The sequence below is a fragment of the Pan paniscus genome, chromosome 8 (assembly GCF_029289425.2).
Source record: "Pan paniscus chromosome 8, NHGRI_mPanPan1-v2.0_pri, whole genome shotgun sequence".
Classification (NCBI taxonomy): Eukaryota; Metazoa; Chordata; class Mammalia; order Primates; family Hominidae; genus Pan; species Pan paniscus.
In genome coordinates, this window is record NC_073257.2 from 63,377,210 (window position 1) to 63,391,824 (window position 14,615).

Genomic DNA, 14,615 nt, shown 5'->3' on the forward strand with positions numbered 1-14,615 from the left:
TATGCAAATATTAGGGTTAGTGTTAGGGTTAGAATGCATAATATATAATTATGCATTGTGATAAAGTGCTTTTAGAAGGGAAAACCTTATGGGGATGATTCTGAAGGATTATCAGAGAGAGTTTTTTTAGGGAAGAACTGAAGAATAGATTTATCGAATAAACGACTCAAGAGATGAGAGGCGGTAATGGGGAAGTGATAGGGCTAGGATTTGAAGGCAGTGAAAGGGGTTGGGAATAGGTCTTCATGGGCAAAAAGAGAATTCCCATTGGAAGCTATGAAATGTTAAGACGTAATTGCTTAATGCTTGGAGAACTTAAAGAACTAAAGGATCACTGTAACACTTTGGTAATTAATTACTCATCAAATGCTCTACCTTATTTTGATCCCATTGTAGTCCTTCCTTGAACATTTTCCCAACCTAAGCAATAATCCTGTGACCCAGTCTAATTTTAAAGGGAGGAAATGTGATTATGGATCAAATGGCAAGGCTAATCCTTCCTGTAGGCACCAAATTTGTTATATGTTCATGGTTTTCTGTCATGTCATTGGCTGTGGCCACAGGCTGGGCAATTGTGGTTTGAAAGGGGAGATGTGAGTAGTTGACAGTACTGTTTGTGGGACGAGAACTGTGTGTTCTTGTCTCAGATATTGCTGTGTATGTAGATAGCAATAGGGGATTTCACAGATGGAGAAAATGCTTGTACTTTCTATTAAATTGTCTAACTGACTTTTAAAGTATTAAATGCCATGAATACTCAGGTTCAACGCTGAAAGTATTAGAAGAAGGAAGGTTTAGTTGTTAAACAATGTATATATTTACCATTTATTTATATGGTATATACGGTATGTAATATTTTATGTATTTACTGTATATTTATTTTGGAAATTCATAATACATGCTGGAATGTTAAAAGTACTGATATTAATGCTGAAAGAAATCTCTTTTCTTACATTTTTCTCAATCTCTCCCAAACATTTTTGACCATGAAACCCTTTTTCATTACATTTATTACCATTTTAAGGAAGTAGTGTTCTTTAGTTCACATTCTGAGGGAAGCCCTGCGTTAGAGTTGCCTGGTTGCTAGCAGAGCTTTCTTTGACACTCCTCTTAGAACAACATATTTGCCTGCTTAAGATCCATGATAACTATGTTTTCTTCCTGTCACTTTGAATATTTTCTAGAAAATATGTGTCTTTATACAACTACTTTTTTTTCTTGAAAGAATCACCACTTAAAAGATTCCACCTCTCAATCTTGGTGCACTGGGGATTAAGTTTCCAGCATATGAACTTTGGGGGAGACATTCACATCATAGCTAACACATTTGCTTTTTTTTTTCTGTGGGAGGTGGGATAGGATGGGATGTTAAGCCATGGCATATGTTGCTGTTGCTCCTTTAATTATCTGTGTTTGTGTGTTTGTATGTATGTATGTATATATATATGTTATTTGTGTGTGCCCTTGAGAGTGACATAAAGTAAACTAAAAAATAGACCAAACATGGAAACACTGTTATCTTAGGTAAGTTTTAGTTCTGTGACTGCTGAGAGAATATTACTTGCTGTTTTCTGATGGAGGGTCTAACCAGTGGAAACTGGAAAATGAAAGTAAGCAATTTTCACTAAGTTCTCTATGTTCCTAACAGCAGCAATTGCTTTTAATATTCCACAAATAAACATTGTGAAGATTTCCCTGTTATTTTTTCCACTTAAAAGTTGTAGTCAACATAGATGATTTTCTAAAGAAACTAGATGATTAGAATTTTGGCTGTATTATAATCTGGGGAAAAATTAGATGAATTTTCCATAATGACTCTCTACATTAACTCTTTGAGTAAAAAATTTGTATGTAATACAGTGACTCTAGACAGACACTATTTTGTGCTAATATCAAAAAAGTGTGAAATTTCCTATTGTACATTTATTTATATGGTGCATTGAAACTATCTGACACTTTAGATATTGCTGCTTTGGGTAACTTCTTCATTATATAGGTGTTTGAACATTTGTCTTTTAAGTTTAAATCTGGACCACTAATATTTATTCTTTACCTACCAGATTAAATGCCTGTGCTTTCAATAATGAATTTTTAAAAATCCAGTCTAGACCATGAAGGAATTACTGAATCTTCTCTAAAAACCTACCTTAGGCAAGGCGAATGATAATGTTATAGTTAGTTACAAATACATAGTGAATGTATGCATCTCCTGGGCCCCAGCCTGGGGCTTCTATCCTTGTTTCAAGAATAATACGTGGCAATATCTTGGCCCTGGAATGATATCCATTTGCTTTACTAGCCTACTATTTCATTTGCCTGTTGTTAGAAAAGTGGATTTCTGGATTTCCATCTCATGATGATTATAGAAAAGTCACAATTTGAAGATTCCTTAATTTGAAGCTAGGTGATATTTACATGCCCATTAAGTTAATGAGAGTGGAGATCTCCATGTATTTCCCTACTACGTCTTTTTGCCTGCAAAGCCCCCTCTCCCTTGAATCACTGACATTCTCACAATATAAATAAATTTCTTGACATCTTTCTCTTGCCCAATGCAGTCATTTTACCTACTAATAAAAATTCAATTCACCCAAATTTCTATTTCATTGTCCTTCTTACATCTTTAGTATTTTCTTACCTTATTATTTTTAAAGAGTTTGCTAGCAAAACTTCAGTTTTCTTTACTTTAAATTTTGGTTACAAAATCTGTAAGAAGAAAATGGCCAAGTTATATCAACTGCTAAATACTAGTTAAAATACAAACAACAGCAAAAAAGAAAAATCATGGACTAGAGAGCTATTCTATAAGCCCCACAATATCAAATCTGTTTTCAGAATCAAAATTACTTTTAAAAGTACTTTAGAATATTTTGTGGAAAATATTGATGATTTACCTTAGTAAAAGATGCACATTTAATATACCAGAAGAATCACTGAAATGGAACTGAGCAACTCTAACTTATTTATCATACAGGTATGTTGCATGCTCATGTACATATTCATTACACTTCAAATGCAGTAAAATGGTGTCTTGTGAATAAAGCATTTTAAATTCTATTTTATGCATTTAAAAATTTTACACTTATTTCAAAATACAAAAAACCTAATATTTTTCTTGATTTTTTTTCTTTTGGCTATTGTAAATGAGCAGCTGACTAAAGAGTACAAATAAATATTCATTTTGTTAGATAGCTTATGAGTTTTCATGAGAACTAGTTTAGCCTGAGACCCAATAATAACTTCCCATCATCTTAAGAAGGGGACTATAAAAATTCATTTCACCTAATATTAAGCATGACACTAATTCAGTATTAAATGCTAAGTACATTAGCAATTATGGTACAGTACGCTGTTACTTTCCAAGTCTCTGCAGTAAGTTTTTCATCATTAATGGTTTATTATTTTTTTCTTTTCTACGCAGAACTTACCATTTGAAATAGTATAACTTGAAAACAGCCAAACTATTTCAATTTTTACTTATATCCATGTAAATATATATTCCTTATGGCCAAATCTATCCACTAAACACAATTATAAAACTAGTTCTATAGGAATTAATAAAATAGCAGGCACTTGAATCCCTGTACTTAATTCACAGGGAATCAATGTAAGTTCCCGTTTCTGTAAAAACAATAAAGCAAAAAGGGATCCTTGAATTATTGTCTAATTTATCAAAGTATAATTAAAATTCTATTGTCTGACTCATCCCTCTTTATAGTCCAAAGACAATTCCGGTTGTGCATTATATTCATTGCAATAGGATGATTGCTTTCCTAAAACATATTCACACAAAGTAATGTATAAGTGGGTTTGTAATGTGCCTAAAATAATAGGTATTATCATTACAGATCTTCCTTGGTTTTACTTTTCTATCAGTAATGTGGAAAGCAAAATTTGAAAATATTTATAAACTAGAGAGGCTCAGATATTTTGAATTGAATAGGGTGACCAACTCTCCTGGTTTGCCCGAGACTGGAAGATTCTTAGAACTTTTAGTTTTAAAGACAGGACAATTTCAAGCAATTTTAGGATTAGTACAATCTCTGGCAAATGGGTTCAAGTTACTTACCCTGAGCCAGAATGTAATCTTGTTGAAATAAAGACAGGACAGTTTTGTGAAAAGGAACTTTTTGAAAACCTTGTTGCTGCTCTTTCAGGATTTTCCAAATTTGTCCTCTTCACCTCCCTGACCCCTAAGTCAAGCAAGTTGATGTTAAAGACACTCTTCTCTCTCTGGATACAGAATAGGACAGTAGCAACACTTATAAGTTCTGCAGAAAGTAATGAGGGGTAGGGGCCTCAGCTCTACATCACCTAGTCTGGATATGAAGCCAGTCTTTGCCATTGATTAGGTGAATGATTCTGTGACTCCATTTTCTCTAATATTAATAGAAAATAATATTGAACTTATAGGGTTGTATGAACAATACCTATCATGCATTAAGAAGTCAAGGAAGTTAGTTAATTTTTTGTGATCTTGATTATGATTAGCAACTTAGAACAGACCGTTATGTCTGCCAGTAATAACTTTAAAATCTAGATTCCTAGGAGGACTTGTTACTTTTAGCAATCTTCTGCCAGAGGAAGCTTCTGTCTCCTGAAAGGCTCAGCTATATTTTTGTTTGTTTATTTTTTCCCATTCAAGATATACACATGAAATGGCAGAAGAAAATTTCAAAACTTAAGATTCTTCCAGGAAATACAGTGTCAGTGGAATGGATAAGTGGATAAAATTAGCACAGATCTTTTGGGCTAATTATGTTTTTAGTGAAGGATGACAAATTCTACAGATTTATTTTTGAATAGCCAGTATTATAATAAAGCTACTTTATTGGAATAGCTCATTAAATGATTCTGAGAATCCATTAAGGAAGGCATGTCAGTTTTTATTCTCAATTATGAGGATTGGGTGCAAGACTAAAGAGCATGTTGGAGTTCAACAGGCCACAGTTTGGTCTGGCTACCAGTAGAACTTTGCTTCTATTAAAGTTATGAAAAAGGAAGACTGCTGAAAAACAGGTTGTGAGTTGTTTCTGGAATTCTAGAGTATGAAGTCAGTTCCTTCAAAATTGCATTGTTCTAACTGTTAGCATCTCATGTCAAAGCTTCATCTCAGATAGGCAGTGGGGCAGGGCTCAGACCAAGCCATTCTCCTCTACTCTAACCCTGAAGGAATCTGAGGTAGACACTTCCTAGTTAGCAGAAAGTAGACTTGTGCCTGATCTTTGATCTTGTAATTTAGCCAATTAAGTTTACTACATGACACTTAGTAAAGATAATTTGTCTGTTAAGACGTAATTGCAGGACTTTGATTTTTCACGTAGGGTTTATTTCCAGCATTTACTAAGTACAACGCAGAAGATGTTTAAGAAAATATTGGAAACACTCAAAAGGTTGAGATGGAAACCTGGTCGCTCAAGATCTAAACAGCTGGTCAAAAGCATCATTGAAAAACATACCTAAAATATTTATTTTTACTTTAAAAATGAAAGAGAAAAGGCTAGAATCCTGGATTTTGCATATGAAATTATAAAGCATTTAAGGGGAAATCAATTTAAAAAAATAACACAGCCTGAGATAACTAAATATATTCTATTCCTTGAACACCTTTTAAAGCCAATTGTAAAAGTCATGTCTTTTCAGCTTTTTACTCTCTTTGTGTTTGTTATAACAGATTCCTGACTCTCAATATCAGATTCATCCTGGAACAGATTTTATATCATGAGATGTAAATTTAAAATGAAAATGTAATGTGTATACATCCTATAGTTGCATGTAGATATGCCAGCTTAAATACTGAAAAGTATTTACATAATTTAGTGTAAAAAAACTCACTTTTTTCCAAAATGCCTAAATATTTTTGTTTTTTTTTTATTTTTGGGGAAAGTGTTTTAGTTTTTATTTTCCTTTGTACATGTAGACAGACTTTCTACAAATGAGGAAGAACCTTCTCTCTTTGTGCTGCTCAAAAACATTAAGTAACCCCATTTAAACCCTAAATAAACTCTAAAACATCAATGAAAAACGTATTTAAAATATTTGTTTTCACTTTAAAAATGAACGAGATGGCTGGGCACAGTGGCTCATGCCTGTAATCCCAGCATTTTTGGAGGCCAAGGCGGGCAGATCACGAGATCAAGAGATCGAGAACATCCTGGCCAACATGGTGAACCCCGTCTCTACTAAAAATACAAAAACTAGCCGGCGTGGTGGCGGGTGCCTGTAGTCCCAGCTACTCCGGAGGCTGAGGCAGGAGAATCACTTGAATCCAGGAGGCGGAGGTTGCAGGGAGCTGAGATTGCGCCACTGCACTTCAGCCTGGGTGACCAGAGCAAAACTCCGTCTCAAAAAACAAACAAACAAACAAACTAACAAAAAAACAAAGAGAAAATCCTGGAATTCTGAACCCAGCTTAGCAGTTGTCTAATTATGTCCTCTATACATTGTATCTGACATATTTTTAGACATAAACTCATGGCTTCATGAACCCCAATAATAGATCTATAGGAAAAAGTCATTTTGTATTCAACATTTTCCCATGGAAATAAAGAATTCCCACAGGTTAAATAAGAATTTGGCCTTTTGCCCAGAAGAAGGAAATTTTCATGGAAGCTTTTTTAGAATACAGTGAGTTATACAAAGTCACAGTACTTCTGCTTGGTTTACTTTAAAACAACAGTAATTCAGAGCTATTATTATTTTCAATATTTGTAAGTTGCTCATTTCTTCATTGCAAAAGAAAATGTTTTGAGAATGATCCATTTTATATATCACATTTAGAAATAAATGCACTTCTGAAAGTCTGTGTTGGAAAGCAGAAAAATGAAGTGTCTTGTGTAATCTGCATTAAGAGAATTACTAGATCATAATCTACATAAAAGAATATTTAGGACTATATATTTTGTCATTTAGTCCTCTAATTAAAAACAAGGACACTTTAAATGAACAAGCTTGTTAAGATACCTTGACCTCCCTCCCTCCTTTCCTCCCTTCCTCTGTCTCTAGCTTAAATACAAAAAGTTGCGTATTCAAAAGCAACAGTGTGCAAGTTATTTTGATACTATTCTTTGCTAAGTTTAGAATTGCATTGCAATTCAATTTTATTTTCTGTCCATTTTGTTTTAGTGTTAAGGAATAACCAAATAGAGCATTGAGGATTATAATATTGAGTGCCCAAGAATAGTAATCAAAAGTCTGCCAATAAAGATGCTATAAAATTGGATGAGTTCGTAATGTCTTAAGCAAATATTAGGGATTTAGGTACGTATTAGGCAGATATTTGGGGATTCTAAACATGTGTTCCCATGATGGGAGTGTAACACTTGGATAGAAAAGAAGTTACCTAATTGTGATCATTTTGGGGAATATTGAGTGGGCAGGGATGAGGGTGGGAGTGGGTAGAGGTGGGGGTGACTGCAGTATAGTGTACAATTCACTGCAGCCTGCGTGGTCTCCCTCGCTCCTTCACGATTTTCCCTCTTCTTCAAAGTTTGTGTCAGGATGTCTTCCTGGCCATTCAAGTGGAAAGATACATTCCTAACAGCTTGGTTGTGAGGAAAGTAATATTTTTAAAGGTATGATTCAGTTTCAAGATGAAATTTTTGGAGCTCGGGAATGATTTTTAACCCCCACCCTCTCCCCGCCAAATTCAGCAAATGGAAGAAGCAAGGCCCATCCGAGAACTATTCCCAGGCACCAGCTCAAGGCGGAGGGCTCATGGGGAAGCTGAGTGGCCTGCTAGGGCCCAAATCCGTTTTTGGCCTTTGCCCTAAAACAGTTCCCCGATGAGAGTTTGGAAGGGGCAGAAAGGAAAGTAACTATCTGGAGCAGGCGAAGAGTAGCAACGCCTCGGGTGCTAAAATCGGAAACCCCACCCCCTACCCCACAACCCTTTCCCAAAGGTAGTAGGCTGAAAGGGGGAATTCCTCGCGGGCGCCGACTCGCTCGCATCTCCTGAGAGGCAAGTTTCTTCGCAAGCGTTAGCCACCTGTGTGAGGCGCTCCGGGTGGGGAAGGTGGCGTGGGAGAAGCGACAGCTCGGCCACACCGCTCGGGAGATTTCCTTAGTGAGGCCGGCCGTCAAAATACCTCCAGAACTCAGAGCTTTGATGATACAGAGTCCCCTATGCCTCGTACGTCGCTAGGATCGTAGCCCAGCATTCTCCAGGCTGGTCTGCTCTGGAGTCAGCTGAGGCCTCCCGAGTTTGCCCGGGGTCCTCCCTGTCCCCTCCCTCCCACCTCCCCACCCCCGAAGTAGCGCTCCCGCCTCGCTCCACCCGCACACCCCCGGCGCGCCTCGGAGGCTTATCAGGCTCCCCGCACGCCCCGCAAGCTTCCTTGGGCGCCCGGCGCGAAGGACTCTGAGAGCCCAGCCGCTGCCTCGGAGCCCCCATTCACGTCCCCTCCTCCCGCTCCCCCGCCACCGCGCCTCCCGGCTCTTCTCCCCCGCGCCGCGGCGCCCACCGCGTCTCAGGTTTAATCCCGGGTTGGACCTGCTGGTTTGCTCTCCCCGCTCTGAGCCTCACAGCCAGCCCAGAGAAGTGGAATCTGCACTGAAACTCTGGGTGGCTGGAGCCGGCGGACTGGGCATGCTCAGAAGCCAGGGCTGGCTTTGGTCTCAAGTAGGAAGCTTTGGCACTCGGGAGGCAGCGGCGACTTTGGGGAAAGTTGATCGGAGAGGGGAGGAAGCCTCAAGACGCGGAGCAGCGGCAGGAAGGAGCCCCCGGCAGCCCGGAGGAGCATGGGCACCTTGCGGGATTTACAGTACGCGCTCCAGGAGAAGATCGAGGAGCTGAGGCAGCGGGATGCTCTCATCGACGAGCTGGAGCTGGAGTTGGATCAGAAGGACGAACTGATCCAGAAGCTGCAGAACGAGCTGGACAAGTACCGCTCGGTGATCCGACCAGCCACCCAGCAGGCGCAGAAGCAGAGCGCGAGCACCTTGCAAGGCGAGCCGCGCACCAAGCGGCAGGCGATCTCCGCCGAGCCCACCGCCTTCGACATCCAGGATCTCAGCCATGTGACCCTGCCCTTCTACCCCAAGAGCCCACAGTAAGCAGGGGTGACGCGCCGGGTCCATGTGGCGCCCTGGCGATGGGGAGCTGCGGGTCTCTGTATTGTCTGTCGGCCCCCGCCCCTCCCGCTTGCCATGTCTGTCCTCATCCTCAGAAATGTTTCATTTTAACGGGCACTTCTTGCGGGGCTGTGCACGTTTCTCAGAGCCAGACTCACTGCACATACGTTGCCTTCGTGTCTTTGTCAGATGTCAAGGTATTATTTTTAAATATACATATACGTTCGTATAAGCCACCTAGTGTACGTAGAGTTTGAACACGTCCCAGGTGTGTGTCCGACCGTGTGTGTGAGTGTGAGAGAAGAAATAAAAAGCCCCCGTCTCCCAAAAGCCCTGGCAAACCAGCCCAGCTGGAAAATCCTAAATGCAGGCTCATCAGACTTGAAATGAAATGCGTCTGATATCACCCATACTTTCTATGCTTTTGTGGCTCTCCCGGATTTCTCTACCTGCTGGCGCTTCACGCTGGTACCCTTCAAACCTGACGTTCTTGTCATCATCAAAGTGTGAAACATAAGCAAATAGGCATAGAAAAAGGAAGAATTTTTGATTTCCTGAATTGGATGACATTTACAATCCATAAATGGAAGACTAGTCTGTTGATTTTGAAGAAATATTTTTTCATAACATATGAGGGAGAAGATTGCTTATTTTACTTAAGAAACGTGCATAATGTTACTAATGGAGCATCTCCATCTCCCAAGAGGTGGTTGCTTGTTTCCAGGGTCAGATACAGATAAGCACACTTATCTTATTTAAAACGTGGACCCATTGTTTGCCTTACTCTTGGCTTCTAATGCAACCACTCTGGCATTGTTCTAGCCTTTTAGGGAACTGTGCAATTCTGATGTTAGTGGGCTTCATAACTTGGATGGGAAAAATTTAATGAAACTTGTTATACAACACTCAACTCAGAGTTCATATGGAGAGTAAAGCGACAGGAACATGAGGTTAACAGAGAATGTGGGAGAGCACCCAAAAGAACGACATTTTAAATTAATAGATAATAACATAATTGATAAAACCAAGGATATTGCTGCTTACTCTACTACTAACGAAATCACATTGGCTGGATGGCACGTGTTACGTAATAATGCAAGGTCCATCGAAACCCTTCACTTCATAAATACAACAAGTTAGTATAAGGAGAAAGTAAATATTCGATTATCTCTATTTGTATTTATTGGATGTTTTTTAGGGAGAATCACAGTATGTACCAATTACTACTTTTGAAAACTTAGAGTTATACCTATACATGTTGATTCCCATGAAACATTTGCTGTTCATGCAGGCTTAGTTTAGGGAGGAGTTTGTATTCTGCGAGGGAGTTGGAAAGAGACAATAAGGATAAACATTTCTGAGATTCTGACCTTACCAAATTGCCCTAATAGTTCAGCAGACTTAGATCTGCCTTAGAAACCTGAGTGATCTGAATAAACTTCAACTTTCTCTGGTAAATTAATTTGCAATCCTGACATGCCTGACTGTTTTAGCTAACGAGGTACATGACCATCTCTCCTGGGCCAAGTTTTGCATAATGAAAAAATAACTCAAAGACAGCTCTCTGCATCTTTAAACATTTCATAGGATCTCATTTTTGTATCCGCAGGACTTTTGAGTGACACAGAGCAAACTCTGCTTTTACAAAAAGACCACTTTAATAGTTTTCATAGTGAAGCATGTTCAAGCCAGCTGATAACTCCAGTTAAACATTCCATCAGAGATTTACAAGATTCTAGGCAGTAGGGAATGAGCTATACAATGTGATAAGTTTAAAAGCCTCTTTGTACATGACTTGTAGAATAACTAGATTGAAAAACAAACAAACGAAAAAGGTCCAGAGTGGAAAATAAAGCTGGTGTGGCAAATAATTTTTAGCATCCCATTATAATAACATTTTATCTATCATTATAATAACATTTTATCTATCAAACAACACTGTGTGTCCTGATACTGATTTCTTACTAATAACTTGTATTTTAAAGGACTCAGCTCTTAAGGTATTGCCATGATGCTTTGGGTGACTCTGAAGTATTTTATTGAGGAAAATGATAGAATGCCTTCCAAGCTTAAATAATTTTGGAAAAACATCTGTTCTTTTTTCACACTTACATAAAGAAAACTAGAAAAAAATTGGCTTGAGTAGTAGAAAGTGTACCTTTCTTAGGGAAAAAAGAAGTACATTGTATGCAAAATGAATAAATCTTATGTTGTTTGAATGGTTGTACAAGGTAGCTCCAGAAAGAGTTAAGAAAACCTGCCAAACCAAAGAAGACTTGTTTGCCTTTCAATGTATTTCACTATGAATAATTTGATTACACGGACTTACTGGCAACAAGTGTTTGTGTCTTTGTATTTCATCTTTACTACATCTTAAATGTAGCCATCTTTCTTAAACATACATATAGATTATTGTGAGTTTCCAGTTAAAATGAAACTATCTAAATAGACACATTAATTTCCAGTTTACGTTCATGCTAGTTTTTGATTCTCTTTTTTTTAGATGTAGGTAACTGCCCCGCTAATGTTCTGTTCATTTATCTGATATATGCAAATACATCTGTTTAGTTTTTACTTACTAAGGTTGCCTTCTGAGGATTATAATTTTTTTTTAGTTCTGTTTTCTTGGTAAATTTGGTCAAAGGATTATAATTTTTTTTTTAGTTCTGTTTTCTTGGTAAATTTGGTCATTTAAAAATAGTATAAAATGTAAATTAACTTAATAACTTGAATCATTTAAACATTTTTGGCTTGGAATTTTTCCTTTAATGTGGGAATTGGAGGGAAGGTTCTGTCAGATTCCAGCACTGAGCCAGGACACTCCTGCTATAACTATGAGGTAGGAGGAGGGTTTTTATTGATCTCTTTCACAATCTGTATAGATACAATACTTATGTGAAGCAAATAACTGATGTAGCAAATTGGAATCTATATTCCACTGCTACCAAATAACTCCTTGAGAATGTAAAACTACTAAACTATATTTGGAAATAAACTGAGCAAATAAACCCTTAAAATGAAAAACAAAACCTAAGCGTTCATTATGTGAGATCAGATAGCCTGTTGATTGCCTATATAGAATAGTTCTTATGGACTTAAGTAATTTTATTTCATGAAGTTTCATTCCTGAAATTGATTCTATATCATGTTAGAACATTCAGTCTCTGAAATTTTGATCTAAACCCCTTATCTTTTGAAAATATTCCCAAATCTTTTCCATTTTCATGTCACAGGGTTTCAGTCATTTCAGTTGGATTATATAGACTTGAGTTCCTAGAAGTGGTTAGTGTCTTTGTATTTTGTAAGCTGTTGCTTTCACTCCATGTTCTATTTTGTTTCCTTTTTTTTTTCCTTTGTTGTTGTTGTTGTTGAGACAGAGTCTCGCTCTGTCACCCAGGCTGGAGTGCAGTGGCACGATCTTGGCTCACTGTAACCTCCGCCTCCAGGGTTCAAGCAACTCTCCCATCTCAGCCTCCTGAGTGGCTGGGATTACAGGCACGTGCCACCAATGCCTGGCTATTTTTTTTTTTTTTTTTTTTTTTTTTTTTTTTAGTAGAGATGGGGTTTCGCCATTTTGGCCAGGCTGATCTTGAACTCCTGAACTCAGGTTATCAGCCCACCTGGGCCTCCCAAAGTGCTGAGATTACAGGTGTGAGCCACCACACCTGGCCCCTGTTTCACTTTTTCATTGTGAAGTACTTTGGAGGAGTTGAGGATAAAAATATTTATTTATATTTATTTATTTATTTATTTATTGAGATGGAGTCTCGCTCCGTCGCCCAGGCTGGAGTGCAGTGGCGCGATCTCAGCTCACTGCAAGCTCTGCCTCCCGGGTTCACACCATTCTCTTGCCTCAGCCTCCCGAGTAGCTGGGACTACAGGCGCCAGCCACCACGCCCGGCATTTTCAGTAGAGACGGGGTTTCACAGTGTTACCAGGATGGTCTCGATCTCCTGACCTCATGATCCGCCTGCCTTAGCCTCCCAAAGTGCTGGGATTACAGGTGTGAGCCACTGCACCCGGCCTATTTTTATTTTTAAGGAGGCATTAATTTTAAGAGATTATTTAATCTTTTAAACTTTATACTGATATATTTCAAGAAAAACAAAACATTCCTAAAGACTGTATATTAAATTCTGTTGGAAGTTGAGAGAATTCTAGAATTCTAGTGTAATCATAGATGGCATAATATTAAAACATAGATGGCTTGAAAGGTAGAAATTTAATTCCATAAGTGCCCTACAGCTCAGTTCAATACTTCTATGGGATTGCCTGTGACATGCAAAATATTGTAAGGCATTAGAGGTAAGAGCTACATAGGGCCTACCATCCAGGAGTGAACAAGGAGTTAACAATACTGCACAAGTAAATATTCTAGAAAGTAGATAGAGTAAGGTAAGTCACAGGGGAGATAACTAAGAGAGTTGGCAAAATATAATCAAGCCTGTTTAGTTTTATGGTGTCAGAAACTCATGTGGAAGTAGAAGGGTTTAAAGTAAGTATTTGAAGAATGGCTATGATTTAGGTGAGTGGAAATGAGAGGAAAGAGGGAGGGATAGAGATAGGGATTGGGGAAATACATTCCAAGCCATTAGCAAAGTGACAGCACAGAAAAAGAAAGCAGGGCCCCTCTGGGAATTGGCAGCAACTAGTGGCTGTGCTAAAGTACTGTAGTGGGAACTGTGGAAAAGCAAGTTTAGGCCAGTGAGAATGAGAATCTTGGTTTCTATGATTTGATAAAGTAGGCGAGAGGGCATTCTTTTGGGTTTTAGAATAGCTAAGGCTCATTTGTGTGTGTGTGTGTGTGTGTGTGTGTGTGTTTTATACCAAGGACTAATAGTTACCCACTAATGCAGTTCTGAATGCCAGAATATCAGTTCAGCTTTCTTACCCCCACCATCACAGTCCTGTTAATAGTCGTAACTATATAACTAGGTAAGAGTAGTTAATTGAAGCAAACAGAAGATGATTAGAAGTCTTAAAGAAACCAAGTTCCAAGTTCCTTTTTCCACTCACTTCCAAATGTTCCCATTGAAAATAATCTAACTTCATGCCACAGACTAGCACTGCAGATTCCTCACATACCTAGGCAAACTGAACATCAGTGAGAATTGAACCTGAAGTTGTTTTTCGAAAGTCATCTTTCTTGTTTTTTGTGGAGGAGTTAAATTCCAACCTAATGTTATTCTAATAGAGTTTCTAATTTAAGGTTGATTGTTAATTTGACATTACAGTTTATGCAGTAGAAATGAAGTCCCGGGAGCATTTATAAAAATGTATGAGACCAGGGTGCTAAAACCCTATTAGGGTATTTTGAAGCACAGTCAAGTTGCATGCCCCCAGAATGGGTCTTATAATGAAGATACTGGTAAGCTCTTAAATAGAATGGCTCTACTACCTGCCTGAGAATATAAATTACCAGCTTCCTTGCTCTACTGGGTCACATTTCCAAGCTCCTGCTACTTGTTATCTGGATTCCTAATGGGAAAGGGTAGAAGAACACAGATGATGTTTCTATTGTTGCTGTTTGCAGGTTATAAGGC

General features: G+C 38.4%; 1 protein-coding gene across 4 annotated transcripts in view; it reads left to right on the top strand.

The window, feature by feature from the left end:
• The window catches only part of PRKG1 (protein kinase cGMP-dependent 1), a 1,295,238-nt gene that overhangs the window by 77,226 nt on the left and 1,203,397 nt on the right, over window positions 1-14,615 (top strand). For 2 of the 4 annotated variants that reach the window (XM_003806332.6, XM_063607405.1), the window contains exon 1: window positions 1-9,050. This exon is cut by the window's left edge and continues 20,513 nt beyond it. The exons of the other annotated variants lie outside the window; for them this stretch is intronic. In XM_003806332.6, coding sequence (XP_003806380.1) covers window positions 8,740-9,050 — 311 coding nt within the window. In that variant the 5' untranslated portion in view covers window positions 1-8,739. The remainder of the gene's footprint in view (window positions 9,051-14,615) is intronic. 4 annotated transcript variants of the gene reach the window in all.